This window comes from Coenobita brevimanus, chromosome 55 (assembly GCF_032717465.1).
Source record: "Coenobita brevimanus isolate Jiangsu-jjx chromosome 55, ASM3271746v2, whole genome shotgun sequence".
Taxonomy (NCBI): Eukaryota; Metazoa; Arthropoda; class Malacostraca; order Decapoda; family Coenobitidae; genus Coenobita; species Coenobita brevimanus.
Window position 1 is genome coordinate 3,393,248 of NC_137008.1, and position 27,104 is coordinate 3,420,351.

Consider the following 27,104-nt stretch of genomic DNA (forward strand, 5'->3'; position numbering starts at 1 on the left):
GTGATTACTACTACGTCACACCGACGTCACGTTCCGAATTGTGGGCGGGGCTTGTATCGTGACCGAAGCTAGCCTCGCTACATGCCTCTGACGATTTTAGCTAAGTTTACCCTACATTTACTCTTATAAATGCCTTAATCATACACATTTGGTACAAAAGCATAATTTTACAAATTAGGTCGGGGTCTCAAACATGCACTGCCAAAGTTAAATCCTTGTCCGACGCTTTGTTGAGACGTTATTTTAAAAAAACAGTTGGACACTGCCCCTGAAATCCTTAGTAAGTCACAATATTAATGAAATGAGATAGATAGACAGATAGATAGACGGATAGGTAGATAGACAGACAGGCAGAGACAAACAGAGAACGTCCACCAAACCAACAAGAGCTTCCTAACCACACATGTCTTTCACCTTTACCTTTTCATAATCACGTAAAAAATCACCAATAACCTTAATGGAATATTTAACAGGATATTTTTCAGAGTCGATTAAAAGATGGAGGAGAGATAGTAAGAGCAGGAACTATATAATAAAAAAAAAGGAAGCAAAAAACTATATATATAAAGAAACGAAAACAAAAATTTCTTCCCGTGTATCATGGAAAAATCATCTTGCATTCAGGACGGTACTTTGAAAAAAAAAAATATTATTAGAATTTTTGTCTTGCTAATTATATTTATTTATTTGTTTTGTAGGCTAAGCTATGGTAATTTTTGAATATTTAAATTCGAGGAATGGAAAGGTTAATTGGGGAGATCTTTTTATCCCTTTGATGTGTGTTGTTTGACTGGAACACACTCGCTTTATTTTATTGAGAGAGAGAGAGAGAGAGAGAGAGAGAAGAGAATTGGGAAATACTAGTTTTAAAAGAGAATAATACATGAAGAGAGGAGGGAGAGATGAAAGCTGGATAACAGAAGGGACTGCTTGAAAAGAGAGAGAGAGAGAGAGAGAGAGAGAGAGGCTTCTGTTACATTACGGTACTTTGATGAAAATAAAAACCCAATAGGCTTAAGCTTCTCATCCCTTACTTGCTGGCTTTAGAATTATTATTATTATTATTTTTATTATTATTATTATTTTATTATTATTATTATTATATTATTACTGCTACTACTACTACTACTACCACTGCTGCTACTACTACTACAACTATGATCATTATTACTATTATTATTACTATTGTCCTCCTCATCATCACCATCACCATCATCACCATCACCCTCATCATCATCATCATCATCATCATTATTATTATTATTATTATTATTATTATTATTATTATTATTTTCTTCCTTACATCCCGTTTTCGGCACAGGTCATTTATTTTTGGTGAAGGATGTGCCCTGGAAAAATAATATATAATATTTTCCAGTAATTTAGAGTCAATGATATACTTAATTTTAGAAACTTTAAAATTAATGTGCGAATTAAAAAGCTAATTTCCTATACTCCTTTGCTCTAACTTGGGCTAGATTTGGCTATGTGTCTTTTCCATAGCACTTCTTCGTGACTAGCATCAAGTTAGAGTACTAAAAACTATAGTTCGAATATTGATAAGGGATTTTTTTTTTTTTTTTGGGGGGGGGCCGTGAAAAAAATCGTCTGTTTTAATATTCTTTTTAAATACTATGCTAGTCAAGAAGAAGTGGCAACAATAGATTAGAATATGAAGCTAGTCACGAAGAAGTGCCACTGTGAAATAAGCTGGAGGAGGAAAATCTGGGCCAAGTTAAGGAAAAGAATAAGAAAGACATAAGAGAAGCCATTACCCTGATGCTAATCACGAAGAAGTGCTATGGAAAGGATGTAGGGCCGTAGTATATCCCTTTAGCGTCACAGGGTTTCTCTCTCTCTCTCTCTCTCTCTCTCTCTCTCTCTCTCTCTCTCTCAATAAAGAACTAGAGAATTATCCTTTTAAGTAAAGAGTGAACAAAAAATAAATAAGATGCCTTTATTTTGAGATACCTGACCATTGCCTTAATAATAATAATAATAATAATGATAATAATAATAATAATAATAATAATAATAATAATAATAATGATAATAATAAAGATAATGATAATGATAATAATAATAATAATAATAATAATAATAGTAGTAGTAATAAAATCGATAAATGAATAAATAATGTAATAAATAAAGGACATGAACATAGGTAGGTGCGAAATAAAGACAACAGTTCAAGTGTGTGTGTGTAATTCACCGGGTCGGTCAGGATCACTTGATGGTCGTGATCGTCAGCTTTTACCCTCCCGGAAGGGAGCTGAGAGCTCATATAGTCCGATCTAAGGGCAAGGCTGTGACCTTCACACACGCACACACCCGTCCCCTTGCTCAAGGGGGACAGTAACCACCCACTTCGTCAGTGAAACTTTTCGCAACCTGAGCGAGGCGCGAACTCCCGTCCACCAGTTGGCAAGCGGGAACGTTACCACTGCACCAGCGAGTGTGTGTGTGTGTGTGTGTGTGTGTGCCCTTTGCTTTAATTAACATCTCGTAATTGTATTGGGAGTGCTTATCGACTGGGAGGGAGAGAGAGAGAGAGAGAGAGAGAGAGAGAGAGAGAGAGAGAGAGAGAGAGAGAGTGAAAAAGAAAATGAAAATGAAAGTGAAAGTGAAAGTGAATTTGTATGTGTATGTGTGTGTGTGTGTGTGTGTGTGTGTGTGTGAGAGAGAGAGAGAGAGAGAGAGAGAGAGAGAGAGAGAGAGTGAGAGAGAGAGACAGAGACAGACAGACAGACAGACAGACAGACGGAGACAAAGACAGAGACAGACTACTAATAACTCATCCTATCAATAATATCCAATCAACTTTCGCTTCCCAATCCCTGATCCTACCTCACCGATTGCGTTTATAAGATTTCCTTCCAATTGCGGTACTGAGGAGGGGAGCCTTCGTGTGGTGGCACAGATATCAGTGGGCGGTAGTGCTGCCTGAGTATATAAACGTCCCGCAACTCCATCCCTGTCCCCCAAAAGGAAGAAAGTGGTCTTCAGGAGAGAGCAACTTCAGCCTGCAGTCCACGGGGTTCACGTTCAGATTATTGTGGCATTACTACTACTACTACTACTATTACTACTACTACTACTACTACCACCACCACCATCACTACCACTACTACTACTACTACTACCACCACCACCACCACTACTACTACTGCTGCTGCTAGTGTTTGTGAAGGCTTGCTGAAGGAGTGCGTGATTAAATTTAACTTCTTCAAGACGGGGGCATCCTTAATTTTCCGCCTTACTGGCTCCAGAGGATTTAATATAAAAAGATTAGCTGAAGGAGTTAGATTAATCCTTCATAAATCCCGTCACCCCCAGTGGGTTCCTCTATACTAAACAGAATTATTTTTTTAATTAGTTTTCTTCTGTTCCTCTTCTGTTGAAAAAAAAAAAATCGATAGACAGAAGGGAGAATAAAATTTTGGAGACCTCACCTGGATTCGAAGTGTCATTGATTAATTAAAATGTAAAAAAGAATTGTTACATCATAAGTTATACCTGTCTTACTCTCACCTGACAAGTTTGTGTGTGTGTGTGTGTGTGTGTGTGTCCTTTAATTATCCACTCTTAATTGTCTTCGGGAATGACTTGGACAGAGAGAGAGAGAAAGAGAGAGAGAGAGAGGACGTCGCAATGAGATGGTAAAGAGAGGAGGAATAGGAGGGGGAGGGATAATGCATGCTGAGAGAGAGAGAGAGAGAGGAGGTGGCTAGAAAGGTGAATAAACGTAGAAAGGAGAGAGAGAAATTTGACAGAAGGGACGTTGAGAGCGAGAAAAGGGAGGATGTGAAAGTGGGCAAGAGTAGAGAAAGCAGAGAGACGAAGTTAACGATAGAAAGGAAAATGAAAAAAACAACAACAACATAAGCAAGGATATATGACTGAAAGGAAACAGAAAAATCCAGGAAAGATATTGGGGGCAGAAATATTGAAAAAACAAAACAAAATGAAGACAAGAGATGAGATTGAGTGCAAGGGAGGGGAGAATAGGGAGAGAAAGAATGGGGAGAAGTAAGAAAAAAGGGGGAATAGAAGAAAGGAGGGAGAATGAAGGAAGGGAGGAGGGTGATGTTTGATGGAGGAGGGAAGGAATGGAAGGCGAGGAAGAGGAACAGGAAGAGAAGGAAGAGGAAAATGATGCAGTTGAAAAAGTGAAGGAAAGACGGAGGAGAAAAGTTACAGAAAAAAACAAAAGAATAAGAAAGAGCTTAATTGAGCAACACTAGAGAAACACACACACACACACACACACACACACACACACACACACACACACACACACACACACACACACGGTAGTGGTGTAAGAACTACGTCACAAAATCATGAAACAATGAAAAAAATATTGAAAGCAATGTAGAATCGAGTAAGAAAAAGAAAAAGAAAAAAGGTCGTGAAGGCAAAAAAGAGAGCAAAATGAAGGAAGGAGGAGTAGAGATGGTGGTGCTCTCTCTCTCTCTCTCTCTCTCTCTCTCTCTGTGCCAAAAAAACACACACACAAAAAAAAAACACTATTCTTATCTTCAGCATATTAATGGGATTTATAAACCTACCAGTTCCCAGAAAATCAACCATCATTAGACGAAGGAAATTAGATCTTATGGATATATAACTGGACGATCAGTTTTATGTCAGCGGTAGAATGAATGTTGGGAATATTTACCAGAATCACTTTGAATATTTTCCTCGTACGTGGCTGTGTGCAACGCTGATTCGAGAGGGGGATTTTATGTTTAGCCTGTTTAATTGAATATTGTAATACGCTTTTTTAAATACGATTTGAATTTTTGATGTTTTTCCCACGTGTCAACAAGTGGGTTGGCGGAGGGTTAGTGCCCCTCCCCGTAGAACAACTAAATGGACAAACGATCACCCTTTACGATATTATGGCAATAGATAGATAGATATGCTTCACGGCAACGTTTGATTTAACTTTGATTTTTCACAACAAGAAATCTCTCCACTAATGTCAATCGAAAAATGAAATGCTAAATAAACCTTTCTCTCTGACAGACATTACAGATACGAGAACAAGCTAGCCAGTCTGCTGTGGAAGATTGACATGAGGGAGGTGAAGGTGATAGACCCCGAATTAAGCACGCAGGACAACGACAACAACAACACGGTAAGTCACAGGGCAAGGCAGGGCAGGGAAGGACAGGGAAAAGCAGGGCAGGGCAGACAAGGACAGGGGAGGGAAGAGGAGGACAGGGCAGAGTAAGGTGGGGTAAGGTAGGGAAGGATTGGGTAGAGTAGGGAAGGGTGAGGCAAGGCAGGGTAGGGTAGGCTAGGGAAACGGAGGGGCGGGGTAGGACTGGGTAAGGAAGGGCAAGGCAGAGCAGGATATAGGGTATGGCAAAGCAGGGTAGGACAGTAAAAGATTGGGCGGAAACGTAAATAATATAGCAAGGTGAAAAACTGGGCCATGAAGGAAGGACAAGACTGGGTGGGTTTGGAGGAAAGGAAAGGACAGGAGAGTGCAGGGTAGGACGGAGAAGATAGGCTAGAAAGAAAAAGGCAGGACAAGATAGGAAACTGGGCAGGGCAGGACAAGCAGGGGTGAACAGGAATAGAGAAGATAAAGAAGGTAGGATAAGAGAGAGTAAAAAACAAAAGCAAAAATTAAATGGCAAAGATAAGCTAATTTTCCTCCACTGGTGACTAACCAGTACGTAACAGGGGTCTTTTCGCATTGTTGACTTAGAGGTGTGTTTGAATGAGGTCCTGCAATGATAAGGTGTGGGAGGTAACAGAGGTTAAAGGTGCTAATCCCCATAAACCCCACATCAGTTGATCAGCATAAACGTTCTTTCAGCTGCTCTCCATAAATATCATCACAGCAGAGTGGCAGAAAGGTCAAGCATAAAACAGCCCACTGAAGTCAGTACGGCATAAAACTTCTAATCTGACTAAAATAAACACCAAGACATAACATCTGATCATCACTGCAAGACATTACCTGACCGTCTTAAGCAACGCTTGACTCAGATATTCACTAAAAAGCAGATGAAGGCATAAACACAACAGTTGACTGGCACGAAGACACTGCAACACCTGGCTCAACCATGCACCAAGAACAAGAGAGCTGACCATCTTAAGTACCACAATAGCTGACTCACACAAGGACCTAAGACAGAACCAGTGGTCATTATAAACACAATAATTGCTGACGACGACAAGCATCAAGGACATGGGAGCTAGTAATTATAAATACTGCAGTAGATGACTCACACAAATAGCTGATTAGAAACACTACCTTACACACACACACGTTTAAGGACAAAAGAGTAGATAATTATAAATACTACAAAAACAAACACAAACACCGCAAATAAAGAGCTGATCATCAGTGCCAAATCATCAGACTCACACCCACACCAGAGACAAAACAGCTGCACAGCATAAATACAGTACTGGAACACGTGACTGATGTAAACAAAACCACGTGACCAATATAAACAAAATCATGTGACTGATATAAACAAAACCACGTGACTAATATAAACAAAACCACGTGACTAATGGAAACAAAACCACGTGACTAATGGAAACAAAACCACGTGACTAATGGAAACAAAACCACGTGCAGCTTGGTCCGTGTGACATCCCAAGGGTGGCGTACTGCAGGATGGGGCTGTACCGAGGCAATGTAGTGGCCATCAAGCCGATTAAGAAACGGTCTGTTGACATCACACGCAGCGTCAGGAAAGAACTGAAGCAGGTAAGTTGGTGGGTTGTCTTTATGTACTGCTGTTTGTGTATCTTCCTTACACACACACACACACACACACACACACACACACACACACACACACACACACACACACACACACACACACACACACACACACACACACACACACACACACACACACACACACACACACACACACACACACACACACACACACACACACACATACGCTCTCTCTCTCTCTCTCTCCCCGGTGATCGCTACATTAATAGTAACCTCCCATTTCTTTCATGCTATTTTTTTTTATTTCTTCCTCTTCTCTCTGTCTCCTTTTGTCTGTCACTACCTTGTTGTCCCTCTCTTTACTCTCTCTCTATCCTCTCTTTTTTTTTCGTCTCTTACCCCAGATTCCTTTTTTTTATGCTCACCTTCATTACCTTCCTTCTTTTATCTTCCTCTTTTCACATCCATTAAGTTTTCTTCTTTTGATGACACTTTCCTGACAGCTGTGACGAGGGCAGATATTACAGTTCTTCTTTTTAATGTATCAGTATTAAGTATAAAAGAAGGAAGTACAGTATTAAGAAATGAGACAATGATGAGCAGGGCGGAATGAGCAATAAGGAAGGCAGGACACGTTATTGGTTGGGATATTGGTCGCCAGAGTATGGATGGGTATAGATAGACAGATAGATAGATGGATGGATAGATAGATAGAGAGACAGATAGATGTAAATAAATCCCTTAGTTACCCATGGCTCATAAATAAGGTGATATGTACAAGCAGAATGGAAACACGAAATGTCCCGAGCGCTTTGGTGTGTTGATTTATTTAGGGGAGACAAAGTGACAGAGACTGGAAACAGCTGCAGCATATTTACAGAAAGAACACGGGGACCCCCTTCTGTCTGTATCCTGTATATTTTGTAGTTGCAGTCAGTCTCTCTTCTCCTGACATTTCGTTCCGTTTTCCTCTGTGTATATTATGTATTTGTATATGCATGTATGAATATGTAGCCTAATATGTATGCATGTCTGTATATTTGTGTGTGTATGTGTGTATGTAATATGCATATGTAGTGTATCTATGTACGTTTATTCATATGTCTGTACTGATATGGCTCTCTCTGATGTTTTTCTTTTTTCTTGGAGGGAGCAATCTTGCGGGCTCTTGGCGTGTGGTTCCTTCTTTCTTGCGTTTAAAAAGAAAATATATGCATAAGTACAGTATTTATGTATGTGTATAATGGAAGCGGGGAAGGCAACTGTAAAGAAGACGGTATAGTTTGGCGGCATCTAAAATGAAAGTTACTGCTCCTGGCATCCTTAAATTTTGATAAAAGCAAAGAAACTGAAATCCTACTATTGCCGTTCGTAAACCATCACCTGGCCATCCCTCTTCCCTCTCAGCTATGATGATGGCCAGGTGTAGTCTCGAGAGTAACTAGTAACCAAGGACATGTATTCCAATTTCGTAACTTATCAAATTTCATGCAACGCGAAATTTGTGTAAGCTACGATAATGGTTCACTTCCCTCAGGTGAAAAGAATGCAGTTACAAGCGTGTCTGATTCCGTTTGAGAGGGTTCGATTATGTCTGATTTTATTCTGAACCCCCTCCACTGCTTGTCGTATTCATTTCGTTTATACTTCCAACTTTCAAACGTTTATTACTCCGCTTTATGGAAAATCATCGTACTGGAAACGCTTCGAAATGAACGTATCTTGAATTTGGCTCTGTTGCTTAGGTTTCTATTTTCTTGCATGGAATGATTTTGATGATTGGTAGCCCTCGGTTCATTTTTCTTTATAAAAAAAAAAAGAAAAAAAAAGAAAAAAAAAGAGTCCATTAAACTCTCTTCTACTACAGCCTTTCCTATCGAGGAGCAAGAATTAGTTTAAGAAATACATGACCGAACTGAATGTGAAATTTGGAACGTTTGTTTCGTATTGTACTGTTTATAAAGGTTCCAGGACGCTTCCATATATCGGCCTTGATCACCTAATGACTCCTCTCCACGCTGCTCGATCTCTGGCAGCCTCCCTATTCAGTTTCTCATCCCTGAGGGCATTCTGTGACCTCGTCCCAGGTCTTTTTCGGTCTGCCTCTCGCAACCCTATCCTGACGCTCACAAATCTCACTTTCCGCACCCAAATATCATCCTCTATCATCTCAACCTGCGCAAACCATTTCAGTCTACCCTTCCTCATCGCAACGCCAGTAGATCGTAAAAAAATAAATCACTGAAATGAAGGTGTTGAAGAACAATATTGAGCTGGCCTCATAATATTGCAGTCTTCTGTGATCCCTTCAGCACGACGGGGGTGTGGGCTGGAGGGAGGGTAGTGAAATGGCGGAGGACAGGGCGACATGGAGGATATTTGTTTGTGGCCACCCCTTCCGGAACTGAGGCGTCTGGCAATAGATAGATAGACAGATAGATAGATAGATAGACAGATAGACTCTCAGGCTCCTACGACTCAAATAAATCGTCTGTCTTTAGCAGGACCGGAAAACTATAGAGTTGCACCGGCCATGAGAGGGTTAGGAGCACCGGTAATTACACTGTAAAAGGAGGAATCCAGAGTGAAGGAGGAGGAATCCACAGTAAATGTGAAAGAATTCAAGATAAAGGAGGAGGAATTCAAAGTTAAAGGTGGAGGAATCCAAAGCAAAGGGAGGAGGAATTCGGTGTAAAGTAGGAATCCAAAGTAAGGGAGGGGAATCCAAAGTAAAGAAGGAGGAATCCAAATTAAAGGAAAAGGAATTCAAAGTGAAGGAGGATGAATTCAAAGTAAAGAGGGAGGAATCCAAAATAAAGGAAGAGAAATTCAAGGCAAAGGAGGAGGAATCCAAAGTAAAAGAAAAGGAATTCAAAGTAAAGGAATTCAAAGTAAAGGAGGAGGAATTCAAAGTAAAGAAGGAGGCATCCAAAATAAAGGAGGAGGAATTCAAAGCAAAGGAGGAGGAATCCAAAGTAAAAGAGGTCAGTGCAGGAGTCAAGGCATTTCAATTACCTGAGACCAAAGGGAGTAAGAGCCTTCATTCCGACCCGGAGAGAGAGAGAGAGAGAGAGAGAGAGAGAGAGAGAGAGAGAGAGAGAGAGAAAAAAAAATTTTCATCAGTCCCCCTCGAAGCTCACTCTCTAAATTGCACGAAGAAAACGGGAACGCGGCAATTTTTAAAACTGCCCTTTCCTTGATCCTCCCCACCATTCCTGTTTGAAACTCCCCAATAACCTGACAAAAACATTGGTGATAGCAGAGAGGGAGACCAAGGATGAGACGGAGGGATGAAGTGGAGAGATGTGAAACAGAGAGGTGTGAGTTGGAGGAAGGACAGTCAAATGGCAGAGGACAGGGCGACGTGGAGGCGATTTGTTTGTGGTCACCCCTTATGGGATTAGGGCGTTCGGCAATAGATAGATAGATACTTAGATAGAAAGATAAACGAGCTTGGGAGACATCGTTAGTCCTTTTCAATAGTAATCCGTTCTGCATATCACATTTCGGATTTACCTTCCTTGTTACTGGTCCAAACTGTTTGGCCATATAAACAACATATAACCGAAGCTACAGGTCTAACATACAAAATCAATCGCTAAGGAAGAGGTGTTACGGGTGCGAATTCTCCCGTGCCACCTACAGTACTGTTTCGATATTAAAATGAAATAAACAACATGCAATAGAATGTCCAGGTGTAATAGACAGGTGTTATGGGCAAAATAATAAGTCAGGAAGAGGTGTTACGACCCGGCTTGTCACCTGAGCTCTTCCTGTTGGCTCCGGAAGTAAGTTGACGTCATTTATTTTGTTTTAGCCATCCACACAGACGATTAAAGTTAAGACCATTGGAAGTGAAGGGGTTAGAAACTGCATTACGTTGTCCAGTAAGGCGAAGTGTGATTATTTTACGTATTTTGTTCTAGTTGCTTTTGACAGGAGCTCTCCCCCCTTCTTTTTTTTTAACAGTAGGCGGAATCACTACTCCAGTTTTGTAAAATGTACAGTTGCGGACAAAAATAGTGGTCCACCCCTGAACGATAAACATTCAAGCGGTGAGCAGCCACTTTAGATACCCATGTGATTGTATCTTGGAGGCTCAACAAACTTTCCAGAATAACACGTAAGAATATCATAACTGTTGGACGAAAGAGTGGAACGTAATTATTGTCCGCGACTGTACCTACTAATATTAAAATAGGTAAAATATATCAAATTGTTTAGCAGTGAGTTGGAACAGATATTTCGAAAACATTTATAAGTGGAAGTTTGTGTGCTCCTCTACACTGGAAACTCAGCTGATTTTTCTCTTATTCCTTGTTCTTTCTCTTTCATATTTTTGGAGTCAACCTATCCAACTTTTTATATGGCTGTATGATGGCGGTGATGTGGTGGTGGTGATGAAGATGTTGGTGATGATTGATGATGATGTGGAGACTGATTACAGGAAATTGCCTGGCATGTGTTGAAAGCGACTGAGTGTTGTTAAGGGCAATTATTGAGTGTTTGTATAACTATGATTCCCAGTGAGTGTTTACATCAGGTCAATGGTATGAACTTCTTTTAGCGTGATACTGGGGGGAGGGCAGCGACATGGCAGGGGACAGGACGACATGGAGACGATTTGTTTGTGGCCATTCCATACGGGATTAAGGCGTCTGGCTATAGATAGATAGATAGACAGACAGATAAAACACTCACGATAGTGTAAAATTTATGATAGGATTATATTGACCTAAATCGTTTATTCCTATACTCTTTTCACCTTAACTTGGTCCAGATTTTCGTCTTTTCGCAGTCTGTTTCATGATGCTCATTGGCAGAAAAAGACAGTATTACGGGTCTACGTTCGTCCCATGGCAATTCCTCGTGACTAGCATAATTCTCTAAGGTTAATCTATTGCTGTTACTCTACCCTGAAGATGAGATGGCAATTTTAGGCCAAGTTAAAGTATAATGAGTGTAGTTATTTTGTTTATTACTCACGAAATCCCATACCTTCCCTCATATCTGCTCACAAAATCCCACAACTACTCTCACATCTACCCACTGATACCACTGTGTCTCCTACCCTCCATCTCCCATCTAACCCTCACCCCATCCCTATCTCACCACACGCTTCCTACCCCTCCCTAGCCTCACCCCACTTCCCCACAACCTCCCACACTCTCACAAACCTCCACCTAACCCCCGCTTCACCACAACCTCCCACTCCCTCACAAACCTCCACCTAACCCCCACCTCACCACAACCTCCCACTCCCTCACAAACTCCACCTAACCCCCACCTCACCATATATCCCCTACCACTCGGCCTAACCTCTCTCTTCTCCCTCTCCCCATGCCTCACCACTCTGCCTGTCAGCTCTGTTCAGCTTACCTCACTCCTCATGGATAAATATTGATACTAGGAAGCTGTTGACTGAAGCGTGAGTATTGGAGAAGGAAGGAAGGGAAAGGGCTTTTCCAACAAATATTTTCTTCTTCATGTTTGGCAGAGGAAGTGAATGTGAGACTAGTTGTAATATCTATGACTATGGACGAATGTTAGAGGTCTCTGTCATTTAAGGAAGCTCCCTAACACCTTTTCTGAAGCGATATATTTTCATTTTTACACCTGACTCTCCTACTCTATGTTATGTAAATCCTTCAAACTTCGCCATACTCTGCATCAATAACGTACAGAACACTAACCAGCCATATCCAAAAATAATTTGCTAAGGAAGAGGTGTTAGGGAGTTTCCTTTCCCGACGAAAAGTACGTGCCAATGTTTCCCTATTTCACAGACGTATTTTGTTCGCATACACATGCTCACTATGCTCAGTAACAAACTGAATATTAATCTGACTGTTGTGGCAAAACATGGCTCAAAATCTTGCCTAGGATGAGTGTACTATCTAATGTGGCGAGAAACTGTTACAGCATTTTCCATTTCCGTCTTCTCGTTTCCTCTCACAGTCGGTTTTTCGTTTTGCCATCTGACACACGTAAACAAAGAGCATTCAGAGAGCACAACACCCACTCTGTACAATCGTCCACTGGTTTTGGTGAGTGACGGTGAAAATCTGGGGATAATAATGATGTACGTGATAAAAAAAAAAAAAAAAAAAAGCACCTCCCCTTCTTATCTCCTGTTTATAGCACAATAAATTACCATACCTCGATACTGATAAGAAATTAAATGATACAGGTGCCTCTTATCATGAGGAAGTTAAGGCCGAATTTCTTAGCTTTCCCGGCACACGTAATATTTAACTAATTGCTCCGAAAACCCAGTAATTCCTCCTTGCCTGGTCCTCAACCCATCCGAGTGTGAGTCATATAGGGTCACAGGTGTTTATCATGACCTTATATGACCTTGATTTTTTACCTGTTGTTTGACCTTATGTGACCTTGATTTTTTACCTGTTGTTTGACCTTGTGACCTTGTTTTTTTACCTGTTGTTTGACTTCATGTGACCTTGACTTTTTTACCTGTTGTTTGACCTTATGAGACCTTGAGTTTTTTACCTGTTGTTTGGAAGATGTAACAGTTTCATCCTCGCCTAACCCTTAACTAGTCCACCAAGTTTGGCCCAGATCGAATCAAACCTATTTAATATTTATTTTAGATTATGACCTTAGACCAATAGTTCTCTCAGAATTAAGTCACTTCGCCGCTCTCAAAATTAAACCACTTCGCCTTTGTCTGTCCCTCAGCCCTTTCACCAAGTTTGGTCAAAATCGGATTGAAATATGTTCGAGATGACCTTACCTTTGACCTATGACTCTTTTTGACCCCAAGTAAATCACCTGCTCCTCTGATGATCCTCAAATATTAGCCAAATTTGGTGCCATTCCATCAAATAGCTTTCCATTATTTTGCTAAAACACACACACACACACACACACACACACACACACACACACACACACACACACACACACACACACACATTTACTTCCCTTCTTCCCCTGTTTCTGAAACATCCCTCCCCCTCTGACTTCCCGTCTTTACTTCCCAGCATCACCTCATCCTCTCCCTCTATCTCCCTCTCTCACCTCTAACCTCCCTCTCTCACCTTTCCTCACCTTTGCGTCGCTCGCTAAAAGGGATAGAGTCACTGAGGGATAAGGAGGAGAGGAAGACAGACATACACAGACGGGGAGGCAGAAGACAGGTGAAGTGGACAGTGGTAAGGTGTAGGTTTGGTTGTCTGATTGTTCCGGATTGGCAGAACCTCAGTGGCAGTCAGTGGAGCTCGAACCCACCACTCAGGGCGCCCTCCAAATTTGGGACAAGTACTAAACTGACGAAGCCACCGAACGCCCTCACCTCTTATCTCTCTCATCATCCTCTCTCTTTTTTCTCTCTCCCCATTTCATCACCTTCCCTTTTTTCCCTCTCTCCCCATTTCTTCATCCTCTGTCTCCTTTTCCTAACCCTCCCTCCCCTTTTCCTAACCCTTCCTCCCCTTTTCCTAACCCTTCCTCCCCTTTTCCTAACCCTCCCTCCCCTTTTCCTAACCCTTCCTCCCCTTTTCCTAACCCTTCCTCCCCTTTTTCTAACCCTCCCTCCCCTTTTCCTAACCCTCCCTCCCATTTTCCTCACCCTCCCTCACCTTTCCTCTTCCTCACCCTCCCTCCCTTTTTCCTCACCTTCCCTCATCTTTTCCTCACCCTCCTTTTTCCTCACTCTCCCTCAACTTTTCGTTATCTTCTCTCTCCCTTCTTTCTCTCCCCATTTCATCACTCTCTCCCGTTTTTCCTCTCCCCATTTCTTCACTCTCTCTCTTTTTTCCTCTCTCTCCATTTCTTCAACCTCTCCCTTTTTTCTCTCCCCATTTCTTCATCCTCCCTCCCCTTTTCCTCACCCTCCCATCGCCCTCTGCCTCTCACCTGTCCCCTCATTTCCCGTCAGATGCGAGAGGTCCGTCACGAAAATCTAGTGGTGTTCGTGGGAGCCAGCGTGGAGACAGGATGCGTGTGTGTCGTGACCCAGTACGCCGCCAGGGGGTCACTCTACGACGTGTTAGCCCGAGATGACCTCCCTACTGACGATGACCTCTTCGTGGCCTCGCTCCTTTCAGATCTCATCAAGGTAGGTCGTAGGAGGCTCTCATAGCACCTCTTCCTTAGCGATTTATTTTCCGAACTAATTAAATATCCCCCGGTTTGCCTCTTATGTCTTTTCAGTATCGATATAGACTACTGGAGTAACACAAGAATATAGTAACGGGGCAAAATCAGAAATAAATCGCTAAGGAAGAGGTGTTAGTAAGCCCTAGGACTATCACCTAAATGTGGGGAGGTGCTGGCCGAGTGGTTAGAAAGGCCTTATGTTGTTTGAAAGGATGCAGGTTCATTCCTAGGCATCGGAGGGGAGGGGGAGTGGATACAGTAGTCAAATAAATTTCATTAAAGCATTACTGATCTTAATTGTGACCCAGAGATATGTAAAATAAAATCAATACCAATGCACCGATTCTTAATTAGACACCCCTAGCACTTAATTGATAGGACGGTAGGTATTGGTGCTGAAGCGGTGACATGCGAAGGTGTACTGGCTCTAGGGGAAACGACTGCTGAGCCTATACCCAGAGTCAGATACATAAAAAAAAAAAAAAAAAAGCTATCTCTGACCACTTGTAAATCACGTCCCTGTTTCCGCCACAACCATCTACCACAACTACCACATCCACCACAGCTACCAGCACATTTCGACAACCACCACAACCATTAACCAGGACTACCACTACAGATATTAGGCATATCTACCACCAGCCACAACCAAAATTAACCGCAGCCACCAACAGCTCTCCCAGTTTAAAGGCGAATCAGCATTACTTGATACGGCCCTTCCTTCTTTCCAATCCTTCCCTGCTTCCTTTCTCAATCTCATCCTTCTTACCTGCTTTCCTTCTTCCTACTTCCTACCCTTCTCAGCCTCGTGGTCTCATGTCTTCCTCTCCATCTTCTGCAGGCGATGGATTCTTTGCAGTATTGTGAGTTGTTAATTCTGTTTCTCGTTTGCACCTTCATTTCCCAACCTTGTGTGTTCTGCTGTACATTTCCTTCATCTCTTCTCCATTTCTCCACATACAAACCTCTCCTCTCCCTCCCTCCCTTTCTCAGTCTCCCTCTCCTCTCCCTCCCTCCCCTTCATAATCTAAATCGTTTCTCCTTCCCTTCATTTCTCAGTCTACCCCTCCTCCTTCGAAGAGGAAAATATTAATGTTGTCACAGCCTGCTTGATCCACCATATCATGTTACTCCTGCCTCTCATCCCTCCATTTCTCACCCAACCTCTCCTCTCCCCTCCTTCTCTCCCTCCCTCCCTCTAATTCACAGTCGACCTCTCCTCCCTCTCTCTATTTCTCACTCAACTTCTCTTCTCCTCCCTCCACTCCTCACTCAACCTCTTTTCTCCCGCCTTCCCTTTCTCAGTTTGTCTCTCCCCACCTTTCCTCCGTTCTCAGTCAATCTCCCCTCTCCCTTCTCCCCCTTTCTCAGTCTCCCTCTCCCCTCATCTCAGTCTCCCTCATTCTCAGTCTCCCTCTCCCTCCCAGGCAATGATATACCTTCATGAAAGCGAAGTGGGGTTTCATGGCCGCCTGTCCTCCTGCAACTGCCTGGTGGACTCACGCTGGGTGCTGCAGGTGGCTGACTATGGCCTTCATGAGTTCAAAGGTGAGAGAGAGAGAGAGAGAGAGAGAGAGAGAGGTCATGTTGTGGCATGTTAGAATAAAAACAAATAATGGATGTATGTATAGATGTGCAAGAAAATCCACAGAGATAGATAGATAGATGAGAGAGAGAGAGAGAGAGAGAGAGAGAGAGAGAGAGAGAGAGATGGACAGATAGATTTGACAGTTAGACAGATAGACATACAGGCAGACAGACAGCTAGATAGATTGATAGATAAGGTAGATAGATAGATATATATAGATATAGATATGCTACTGTCTACCAAAGGAAAATTATATATGTACACAATCTTCCTAGTTGCCTGTTTCAGTTTGGTTGGTGGATTTACGCAAACGCTTGGTAAAGAATTCATGTTTTTTTTTCTTTTTTTTTTGCTTTAAAATCGTGTGTACAATCAACTGAAAAATATCGCACACCTTACTACACGTATCACTCTGAAACAAGGACTAGGCATTGTGATATGTGAAGCTCATTGTAATTATAAGAGCAAATAACTTCTTTGGTTATTATTGGGACTCAAAATCTCCCAAACTCACATTCTGGGTGCTGTGTGTGTGTGTGTGTGTGTGTGTGTGTGTGTGTGTGTGTGTGTGTGTGTGTGTGTGTGTGTGTGTGTGTGTGTGTGTTAAAGTACTGGGTTCGTGGATTCAGGCGTGCCCTCCCAAACTCACCCATTTTTACATCCATCCAACCCCCAGAGTACCATACTTTTTGCGTTGATTGTACATTGCTGCTGTTTACTTTCGTTTCTTGTTATTTTTAGGAGGCTAACTGCGTTCTCTCTCCTGAAGCTATTAATTCACGAAAGCGCTTAGTAAGTTCGTGTATGTTGCCTTCCTTGTGAGTATTAATATTATTCGTAAATCATCGCCACCAGTCATACACCTTCTTGAATCTCTCTCTCTCTCTCCCTCTCTCTCTCATCGCTCATTTTTGTCTTTTTTTCCTCCCCTCTACCCCGTCACATCTCTCTTTCCCCTCTCTTTTCCCTCTCACCTGCCTCTCTCTCCCCACAGCCACAGGAGAGGAAGAGGAGGACCCCCGGAAGCAGCTGTGGAGGGCCCCTGAGCTTTTGAGAGCAGGGGGACCCTCGAGGGGCACCCAAAAGGGGGACATCTACTCCTTCGGCATCATTCTTTACGAGGTGGTGGGGAGGATGGGACCGTGGGGACACCTACTGGAGAAGCTGGGCATCCTAGGTGAGAGAGAGAGAGAGAGAGAGAGAGCGGGCGGGAAAAAGGACAAATCTTGAGTGACGTATTTCTTAAACTGGGCATCCTAGGTGAGAGAGAGAGAGAGAGAGAGAGAGAGAGAGAGAGAGAGAGAGAGAGAGAGAGAGAGGGCAAAATCTGAGTGACATATTTCCTGTTCTGTGTTGTTATTGTAAACTTACTTGGACTCTCTCTCTCTCTCTCTCTCTATATATATATATATATATATATATACCATCAAGAGAGTAGGGGACCGAGGCTAGGCTAATCGGGCCAAGCATGACAGGGAAGAATGATCAGTACTTTGTTTTTATATGGCATCTTGTGAGTATTCTTTGCTTCCTTCCTTCCTTTCTATCTTTCTTGCATTCTTTCTTCCTTCCCTCCTGCCCTTCTTCCTTCCTTCCTTCCTGGTGTTTGTGTGTGTGATGTGTGTGTGGGGGGGGGTGTTGTGTGTGGGGGGGGGAAGGGTGTTGTGTGTGTGTGTGTGTATACCTGCCAAAGGTCCCTATGCACATTCAATTCAAATGAAGCCAAATGTAGTCAGATCAGAAAATGGGTTTGACTTGTAACCAAGGAGACCCGTTTCACCATCATTATCTCCCAGTTGGTCAGTTTTATTTTTTTTTTCCTAATTATTGAAAAAAATTACGGTGGTGAGTCGTAGGAACCTGAGAATGAGTCCTAGCAGCCTGAGATTGAGTCCTAGCAGCCTGAGAGTGAGTCCTAGCAGCCTGAGAGTGAGTCCTAAGAGCCTGAGAGTGAGTCCTAGCAGCCTGAGAGTGAGTCCTAGCAGCCTGAGAGTGAGTCCTAGCAGCCTGAGAGTGAGTCCTAGCAGCCTGAGAGTGAGTCCTAGCAGCCTGAGAGTGAGTCCTAGCAGCCTGAGGGTGAGTCCTAGCAGCCTGAGGGTGAGTCCTAACAGCCTGAGGGTGAGTCCTAACAGCCTGAGGGTGAGTCCTAACAGCCTGAGGGTGAGTCCTAACAGCCTGAGGGTGAGTCGTAGGAGCTTGAGAGTGAGTCCTAACAGCCTGAGGGTGAGTCCTTGGAGCTTGAGGGTGAGTCTTAACAGCCTGAGAGTGAAGTCCTAGCAGCCTGAGAGTGAGTCCTTGGAGCTTGAGGGTGAGTCCTAACAGCCTGAGAGTGAGTCCTAGCAGCCTGAGAGTGAGTCCTTGGAGCTTGAGGGTGAGTCCTAACAGCCTGAGAGTGAGTCCTAGGAGCCTTAGAGTGAGTCCTAGCAGCCTGAGAGGGTAACTTGCCAGAATTATTAGTTTTTCCCATATTATTATATTAACAGCAATTTCCATCCTTTCATTTGTACAGAAATCCTTCGACAAGTTAAGGAAAGAAGGCGAAGAAGAGGAATCACAAGGGGAGTGGCGGAGGAGGAGGAAGTTGAGGAAGAAGACAAGGAACAGAAGCCGGAGGAAGAGGTGGGAGTGGAGGAGGAGGAAGACGAGTACCTCCACCCTTCCGTCAGTTCCCTCCAGACCAAAGGAGTGGAGAAGATTTACCTCCGTCCCTCCAAGAGCCTCCAAGAACCTCTCCAACCAATCCAGAAAGAAAACGGGGTCCTCCATTATTCAAAATCTTTCCAGAGAAGAAGCAGAGAGAAGGAGGAAGAAGAGGGGACTGTAGAGAAAGAGAATGAGGAAGAGGAAGAGGAAGAGGAAGAGTACCTAGATCCCCCTCTTAGACCCCCCCTAGCCCCCCTAAAAGCCCCAGATTATGTGCGAATCTGCCTGACCGAGTGCTGGGCTGAGGACCCTGAGGAGAGGCCGGACTTCAAGACGGTGCGACTGAGACTGAAGGATATGCTGGCTGGACTGTGAGTACACACACACACACACACACACACACACACACACACCTCTCTTTCTAAGTATCTTAATTTAACATAACTAGCTCAGTATTTAATGATTCATAGCAAAAAAAAAAAAGAAAAAACTGTTTATGAAGAATTAACACTGAAGTTAGGTCTGTTGGAGGAAGAAACAGCAACAGAGCCGCCCGAATGGAAAAGAGGAGAAACAGAAGACGAAATTAAATTGTTGGAGATATTTCTGCATAGATGACAGAAGGAAGGGAAAGAGACCTAAAATTAATACACCTTTCCATTAACACTATTTTTCTTTTTCCAGGACGAAGAGATATAAAAAGTTTATTGGTGTGTATATGATCTAGGAAGAAGCTGGTGGATGTCTGTATTGTGGCGTGTGTGAAGTGTGTTGTATGACGTGTGATGTGTGGTGTTCTGTATGTGATGTCCCCTGTATGTTACGTGATGTCCAGTGTATGCTATGTGATGTCACCTGTGTACTATGTGATGTCCCCCTCTGATGTACCCAGGAAACTGAACTTAGTGGACAATATGCTAGTGATGATGGAGCGATATGCCTATAATCTGGAGGGCAAGGTGCAGGAGCGAACCACACAGCTACTTGAGGAGAAAAAGAAGACGGAAGCTCTGCTACTTAGGATGCTGCCCAAGTAAGTAATATTCTACTAGTTATATTCTCCTAGTTATATTCTCTGTGGTATTCTTGTAGTTACATTCTAGTTATTTTCTCCAAGCTAAATTCCAGTTAAGGTATATTCTGTTTATATTCTTCTAGTTATATTCTCCTAGTTATATTCTCTAAGTTATGTTCTGCTTATATTTTCCAAGGGAGTTAAATTCTCCAGTGCTGGGTGTCACAAGATATACTTGTGATTTGCAAAGAAAAACAGTAGACAGCCAATTTAAGACAAATTTTCAAAAAGATCATGAAAAAATCTTTAATCAGTGCCAAACATCAAACATGGATTTTTAATATTGATAAACACAAAGTTCTTAATACCGTAAATTTTAAATATATGTAAATATTTAAGAGTAATATTAATAACAACAAATTATTCAAAACTGTCTGCCTTTCGTGCTGAGGCAGTAAAGAATATCAACCAACTGACCAGACTGAAGGCTAGAATATTCAAATTAAATCAAGGTAGGCAACAATTACGAGCAAATGCAGGCATATGATCCAAAATTATATAATACACCGAATCCTATGACTATCAGGCTAGAGGGCTGGTTGAACTCAAACTCCTCCATACGACACCAGTGTTCGAAGACGTACAGAACACAAGACTGTACTGAGATGGTTGTTTTGGGTGTTTTTCTTTTAATTTTTTAATTTAAGGGAAGAAGGAATCAAAGGCCAGGAGCCCGCAAGAGTGTTCCCTCCAAGAAAAAATAAGAACAAGATGAATGAGGGCCAACTGAAGATCCATTCAACATCCGTCTGATGGTTGTACGCGCTCGTCTTTTAGTGGATACTCGTTCAAATATGTACAAATTTCAGGCTGTAGAATAATGTTGCAGGTGTTAATATAACGTCTGAGAAAGGTGACTCAAACTGCGGGGCCCAGGTATATGTACATCAATTTTCAAGACAATTAATGAAAAAAAAAAATAAAAAGTGATGCCGTGACAACAAACCTTGGTAAGAGTAAGAAAATCACCAACGTCACTACGTAGAAGAAGAACGGTGAGAGCAATGCATTTTGCCCTTGTAAAATGTACTAATAATACGTTCATCTTGCACAGTTCTTGAAGGTAGTACTGTATATCCACACCTGGGACGTGGAGCATTGTGTTCAGTCCTGGTCACCATATTAGAAAAGTTGTGGAAGAACTGGAGAGAGTTCAGCAAAAGGCGAAAAAGAACGTGATAAACCTGTGTCAGAAACAAGTCGTATAAGGAAGCTAGGAACTTTTAGAATAGCTAGATTTCTATACATAAGGCGTCTAAGTGTAGATTACAAGATGATTTGATCCTGTACTGTATACTAAATTATCGGAAGATGTGGTAATACAGGAGTTTATAAGTATTTCACAGTAGACTGGTCGAAGTGCACTTCAGGTAATATTTATAACATTATGGGCAAACAGTTCCAAGGTATACAAAGCTGAACATTTCTCCATCAGTAAACCTGCAAACATATGTAAGGGATTAAGTTTCATTATGGCAGACTGTGACAGAAATGTGTTATCTGAGAGGTGCATGAGTAGTTACATGCTGAGACAGACTGACAAATGAGGAAGTGAAGAAGTGTTGTGATGTGGATGTGGATGTGATGGAAAGCATTAGGAGAAATACATTGAGGTGGTTTGGCCATGTGAAGAGGCTGGAGAGTAAGAGACTAACTAGTAGAGTGCGTGTGAGCGAGGTGGAAGGGGGGAAAGGGAGGGGGAGACCGAGAATAAGATGGAGGGATGGAGTGGAGAGGCATATGACAGAGGGGGGTATAAGTTGGCGGAGGGCTGTGAAATGGCAGGGGACAGGGCAACATGGAGGCGATTTGTTTTTGGCCACCCCGTACGGGATTAAGACGTCTGACTACAGATAGATAGACAGATCGATGAATAAATAGAAAGAGAGCTGTCTAGCTTTGTTAAAATTATCTTCGACTAACAAAATGATTATAGTCTACTTTATAGCAAACAGCCTTAAAAGGATTAGTAGCTCTGTTGCTGTTTGCTCTCCATTGTGCTCCTTTGTACGCTTATATCCACTTTTTCTCTAGTTTCCTCTAAGCTATCACCACATCCTTCCACTTTTGTCCACATTTGATCCACTTACCATTAGTTCCTCCACGTTATCACCATTTCTATCCATTTCCCTCCACTATCCCCTTCTATCTCCATTATTTCCACCTTCCTCCACAACTTATCCATTTTCCTCCGCATTCCATTAAAGTTCCTCCGCTTCATCACCATTTCTCGTCATTTCCACCGTGTTGCCTCTCCACAGTCTTCCACCCCTCCCATCCACTTCCCTCCAGCCTCAAGTTTGTTCCTAGAGTTTCCTATTGCTGTCGTGCAGATGTGGTTCTGAAATTGAGGGCTACCTGTCCCTGTTTCTCTGTCTGTCTGTCTATATCTGTCTGTGTCTTTATGATGCTGGTTTTCTGTGTCTGTCTGTCTCTGTCTTTCCTTCTTTATCTGTCTGTCTACTTCTCTCTCTCTCTCTCTCTCTCTCTCTCTTTCTCTCCAGATAGAGTAAGCAAGGCACTGGCACTGTTTTTTTTTTTTTTTTCTTCAGGAGGTGTATGATGATGAGGAGGAGGAGGAAGAGCAGGTTATGACAGAAAACGGTACTAGGCAAACGGTACTGCATTAGAAAAAAAAAACATTTGAGGGCTAACTATGCTATTGTTACGGAGATTTTTTTTTTTTTTTTTAATTATCATATAATTATTAATTTGCGTATTCTGAAAGCTTGTAGGTTCCATATAGTGTGTGTGTGTGTGTGTGTGTGTGTGTGAGAGAGAGAGAGAGAGAGAGAGAAGGGAGGGGTTAGATAGTGAGTGAGTGAATAAGAGTGAAGGTTTTAAAAATAAATAAATAAATACTGTACAATACTTATGTGCATTACACACACACACACACACACACACACACACACACACACACACACACACACACACACACACACACACACACACACACACACACACACACACACACACACGTACGTACGTTTGGTCTGAAGATTTATGAAGGTCAGTCGTGTACTCCCCTCACGTACTGTACATGACACAAACAAGAAAAACTACCTGCACTAGATAGATAGACATAAATAAAATTCGATAGATAGATAGATAAATAGAAAGAGATAGATATATAGACAGACTGAGACTGATAGATAAATAAACAGGTAGATAGACAAATAGATGGTTAGAATGATAATGTAGAGACAGCTGACAGATAGATATAGATCAATAGATAGGAAGATAGAGACTGATATATTAACGCACAAATAGAGACTGATAGATACTTAGATAGATATAAGGGTAGATAGATGATTCATTCCTGACATAGCGTTATTTGTTCTCTCTCTTCTACCTCACCCTGCCTTACCTTGCACCATTCTCTCCTGCCTCACACCGTCCCATCTTCTGCCTCGCCCTCTCCCACTCTCTCTTTCCTCACTCACACCTACTTCATCCTGTCCCTCCCTTTCTCACCCTTTCCTTCCTCACCCTCTCCATCTCAACTTCTGCCTCACCTCAACCAGTCCCACCCTCTCCTGCCTTAACCTACACCCCCTGTCCTGCCTCACCCTGCCTTATCATCTCCTGTCTATCCTGCCTAATCCTCACATGCCTCCCGCTGTCCCACACTCTTCTTCCTCACCCTGCCTCCCCTTTTCCTACCTCATCTCAACCTCTTCTGCCTCCCCCTCCTTTCTGCCTCGCTCCATCCTGCCTCTTCCTCCCCTACCTTACTCTTTCTCACCCTCTCTGGCCTCATCCTGTCCCACTTTTTCCTGCCTCACCTTTTACCGTTCTTCCGTGCCTCACCTTCTACCTCATTCTCTCCCAACCTTCCTTACCTAACCTCTCCTGCCTCACCTTCCTCTCCCTCACCGTCATTCACCTCTTTTTGCATCTCTGGCCTCCCTCCCTCCCATCCTGTGTCATCGTTTGATTTAAATAACTTCCATTTTCCACTCAAGCCGACTTTATTTCACTTTTCTGCACGTCCCCTTGCTTCATCGTCGTTATCTTCATCATCATCATCATCATCATCATCATCATCATCATCATCATATCATCTAAATATCTCTCTTCATGCATAAACTCCTTTCTTTCATGCTTCCCTCATCGCCATTTTTTTCTCCTCCTTCGCCTGCTCCTCCATCTGCCTTTCTTACCCAACTCTCTCTTGCCCGTCCTCTCCTCCTCTCCCCACACCCAACCCTCTCTTCCCCATCCTCTTCTTCCTCACACCCCTGCCTTTGCCCAGCTCCCCCTTTTCTCTCTCCATCCTTCTCACATCCCTCCCATCCTGCCCACACTCTTCACATCCTCCCCACATTCCTCCCCATCTTCCTCACATCCCTACCCATCCTCTTTACACTCTTCCCCATCATTTTCACACTCCTCCCTTCACCTAAGTCTGTCTCCCCATCTTTCCTCCCAACTCATCCTTCACCCAGCTGGCCCCCCATCCCCCTTCCTCCTCTCACCCTATCCCTAGTGACTCTGTTTCCTCGTTAGCGTGAGCCAGAGTGACTGAGTGGCTAATGAGTTCTGCTTTACAAGCTAATTGGCAAACTTCACTCCTCAGATTTTAACGACCCTGACGAGAGCACGCGTTCCCCTCGTCTCTCTTTACCATTAGCCATTACCATCAATCTATTAGCCATTATGGTGGCCTAGAAAACAATGGTAGTATGTTTTAAAGAGAATGTGAGAAAAGAAAGAAACCAAGGCTGAGAGTCTGCAAAAGCGTTATTTCCAAACACAGTAAAAAAGAAGAAAAAGGGAAAAATATCACGAAACAAGGAGACATCATGCATATCGAGCTGATGAAGGACTGAGTCGTGTGTTCCTGAAAATAAGGAAGTAGTCATGTGGAGGGGTGTGCCAAGTTGAGTGAGATTTTTTTTTCTTTTTTTTTTTTGGGGTGGGTGGGTGCATTAAAGGTAACAAGATTGCTTTTGCCCTGAAAAGAAGTAAGAAAATGATCAGAAGACGTGTGCCGTGGTCTCATCTCATGAATGGTGACGCATGATGAACGTTGTGGGAAGTTGGCAGAAAAGTTAAAAGAATCATCAGCATATATATTTTAATGAAATCATCAGCATATATTTTAAAGAAATCATCAGCATATATTTTAAGACCAAACACACAGCTTAGAGGCGCACTGATGAATAGCGGGAAGAGAGTAAGTGAAAGCACAAAGCCCTGACGAACGCCACCATTGATGAGTGCAAAACAGTGGCCATCGACAGCTGTGGCTAGGACGGTGGAAAAGAGAACCCAAGATGAAGGAACAGAAAGAGGGATAGAAACGACAGGAGGCAGTTTGGAATGGTTTTTGAGGTGGTGACAGAAAGAAGGGAGGGAGGAAGAATTTAAGTGCGAAGTTCAGTGCATATGGAACGGATGGAGTTGTTTTGGCAAGTCCCCTTCACTCTCTCTGTCACACTATCTCGCCTCGCCCTGCCTCATCCTGTCCTGCCTCGCCCTGCCTTACCCAATACTGCCTCCTCTGCCTCACCCTATACTGTCTCGCCCTGCCCCACCCTATCCTTCCTATCCCTGTCTATCACTCAACATTGCATCACCCTGTCCTGCTTTGACCCCAGTTAATTATTCATCAGTCTACCCACTTATACCTACCTAACTATCTACTTACCCATCTACCTACCTACTTACTTGTCTACCAACCTACTTACATGTCTACCTTCCTACTTACCTGTCTACCTACCTACTCACTTGTCTGCCTACTACCTTATCACCTACCTAGCAGTTCATTTACCTTTTTCTTTCTTGTCTGCTTACCTACCGACCTGCCTGTGTACCTGTCTACCTATTTACCTATATACTGCCTAGCTGCTTGCCCACCTACCTACCTGCCTACCCACCCACTCACCTACCTACCTATTTACTCATCCACTTACCTTCCTACATGCATAATTCCTCTCTAGCTACCTAACTACTCACTCACCTTCCTCTCTGCCTACGAGCCAATCCAGGCACTCACCCACCCACCCCCCTGCTACCTACCTACTTACCTGCCTATCTACTTGCCTATCCATCTGTCTATCTACCTGCCTACCTATCTACCTACCTATCTACCTACCTACCTACCTACCTACCTGCCTATGTACCTGCCTACCTACCTGCCTACCTACCTACCTACTTACCTGCCTGTCTACAGCTGTCCTTAAACGTGAAAGTCGATAGCCAGTCTCTGCCTTTGCCTCTCATCTATCTTCCTGTCTCTGTCTGTCTGTTTCTGCCTCTTTAATACCCTTTCTGTCTGTCTGCTCTGTCTTTCTGGGCCACCGTCTGTCTATTTGTCTGCCTGTCTGTCTCTGTGTAGATAGAATGAATGTTTCCCCTTTAACCGTTAAATTTCCTAGACCGACATCTTTCCCCCGGGTTAGATACACTTCCTTTTCGGTGGAGAGGTGGGTTAGGGAAGAGCCTTCATCTTTACTACACTTTTTTTATCATGGGTAGGGTAGTAATATTAAAGTGGCAGTTTTATTAATGGAATCCCACCGATATGAATCTTGAAACCTTTTGAGTTACTGCTTGTCCTTGTGATTCTCTCTCTCTCTCTCTCGGCAATCATTTTTCCATCATCACCTCCACGTTCATCTCTCTATTATTTTATTTAATCGATACTTCATCTCAGTTCCCCTTTTTCCCTCACATGTTCCCCTCTTCCCCTCACAGCCTTCCCCTTCCCCTCTCCTACGACTTCCTATCCCTTTCTCTCTCCTGTATTCCCTCTTCCCCTCTCTCATACACCCCTCTTCCTCGATTCTATACTTTCCCCTATCTTCCTAATCCACATCTCCCCTTTTCCCCTGTTACTGCCTCCTCCTCCCCTTTGATACACTCCTCTCCCCCCCTCTTCTACACCCATCTTCCCCTCTCTACACCCATCTTCCTCTCTCTACACCCATCTTCCCCTCTCTACACCCATCTTC

At 42.9% G+C, this 27,104-nt stretch overlaps 2 protein-coding genes across 2 annotated transcripts in view; both read left to right on the forward strand.

The window, feature by feature from the left end:
* The window catches only part of LOC145401208 (charged multivesicular body protein 1a-like), a 308,785-nt gene that overhangs the window by 265,759 nt on the left and 15,922 nt on the right, over window positions 1-27,104 (forward strand). The gene's annotated exons all lie outside the window — the stretch shown is intronic.
* LOC145401198 (guanylate cyclase 32E-like) overlaps window positions 1-27,104 on the forward strand; it is an 80,867-nt gene that overhangs the window by 38,008 nt on the left and 15,755 nt on the right. Inside the window, exons 12-18 of the mRNA XM_080273502.1 lie at window positions 5,032-5,143; window positions 6,608-6,739; window positions 14,616-14,795; window positions 16,264-16,384; window positions 17,419-17,601; window positions 19,273-19,438; window positions 19,960-20,100. Of these exons, the coding sequence (XP_080129628.1) occupies window positions 5,032-5,143; window positions 6,608-6,739; window positions 14,616-14,795; window positions 16,264-16,384; window positions 17,419-17,601; window positions 19,273-19,438; window positions 19,960-20,100 (1,035 nt within the window). The remainder of the gene's footprint in view (window positions 1-5,031; window positions 5,144-6,607; window positions 6,740-14,615; window positions 14,796-16,263; window positions 16,385-17,418; window positions 17,602-19,272; window positions 19,439-19,959; window positions 20,101-27,104) is intronic.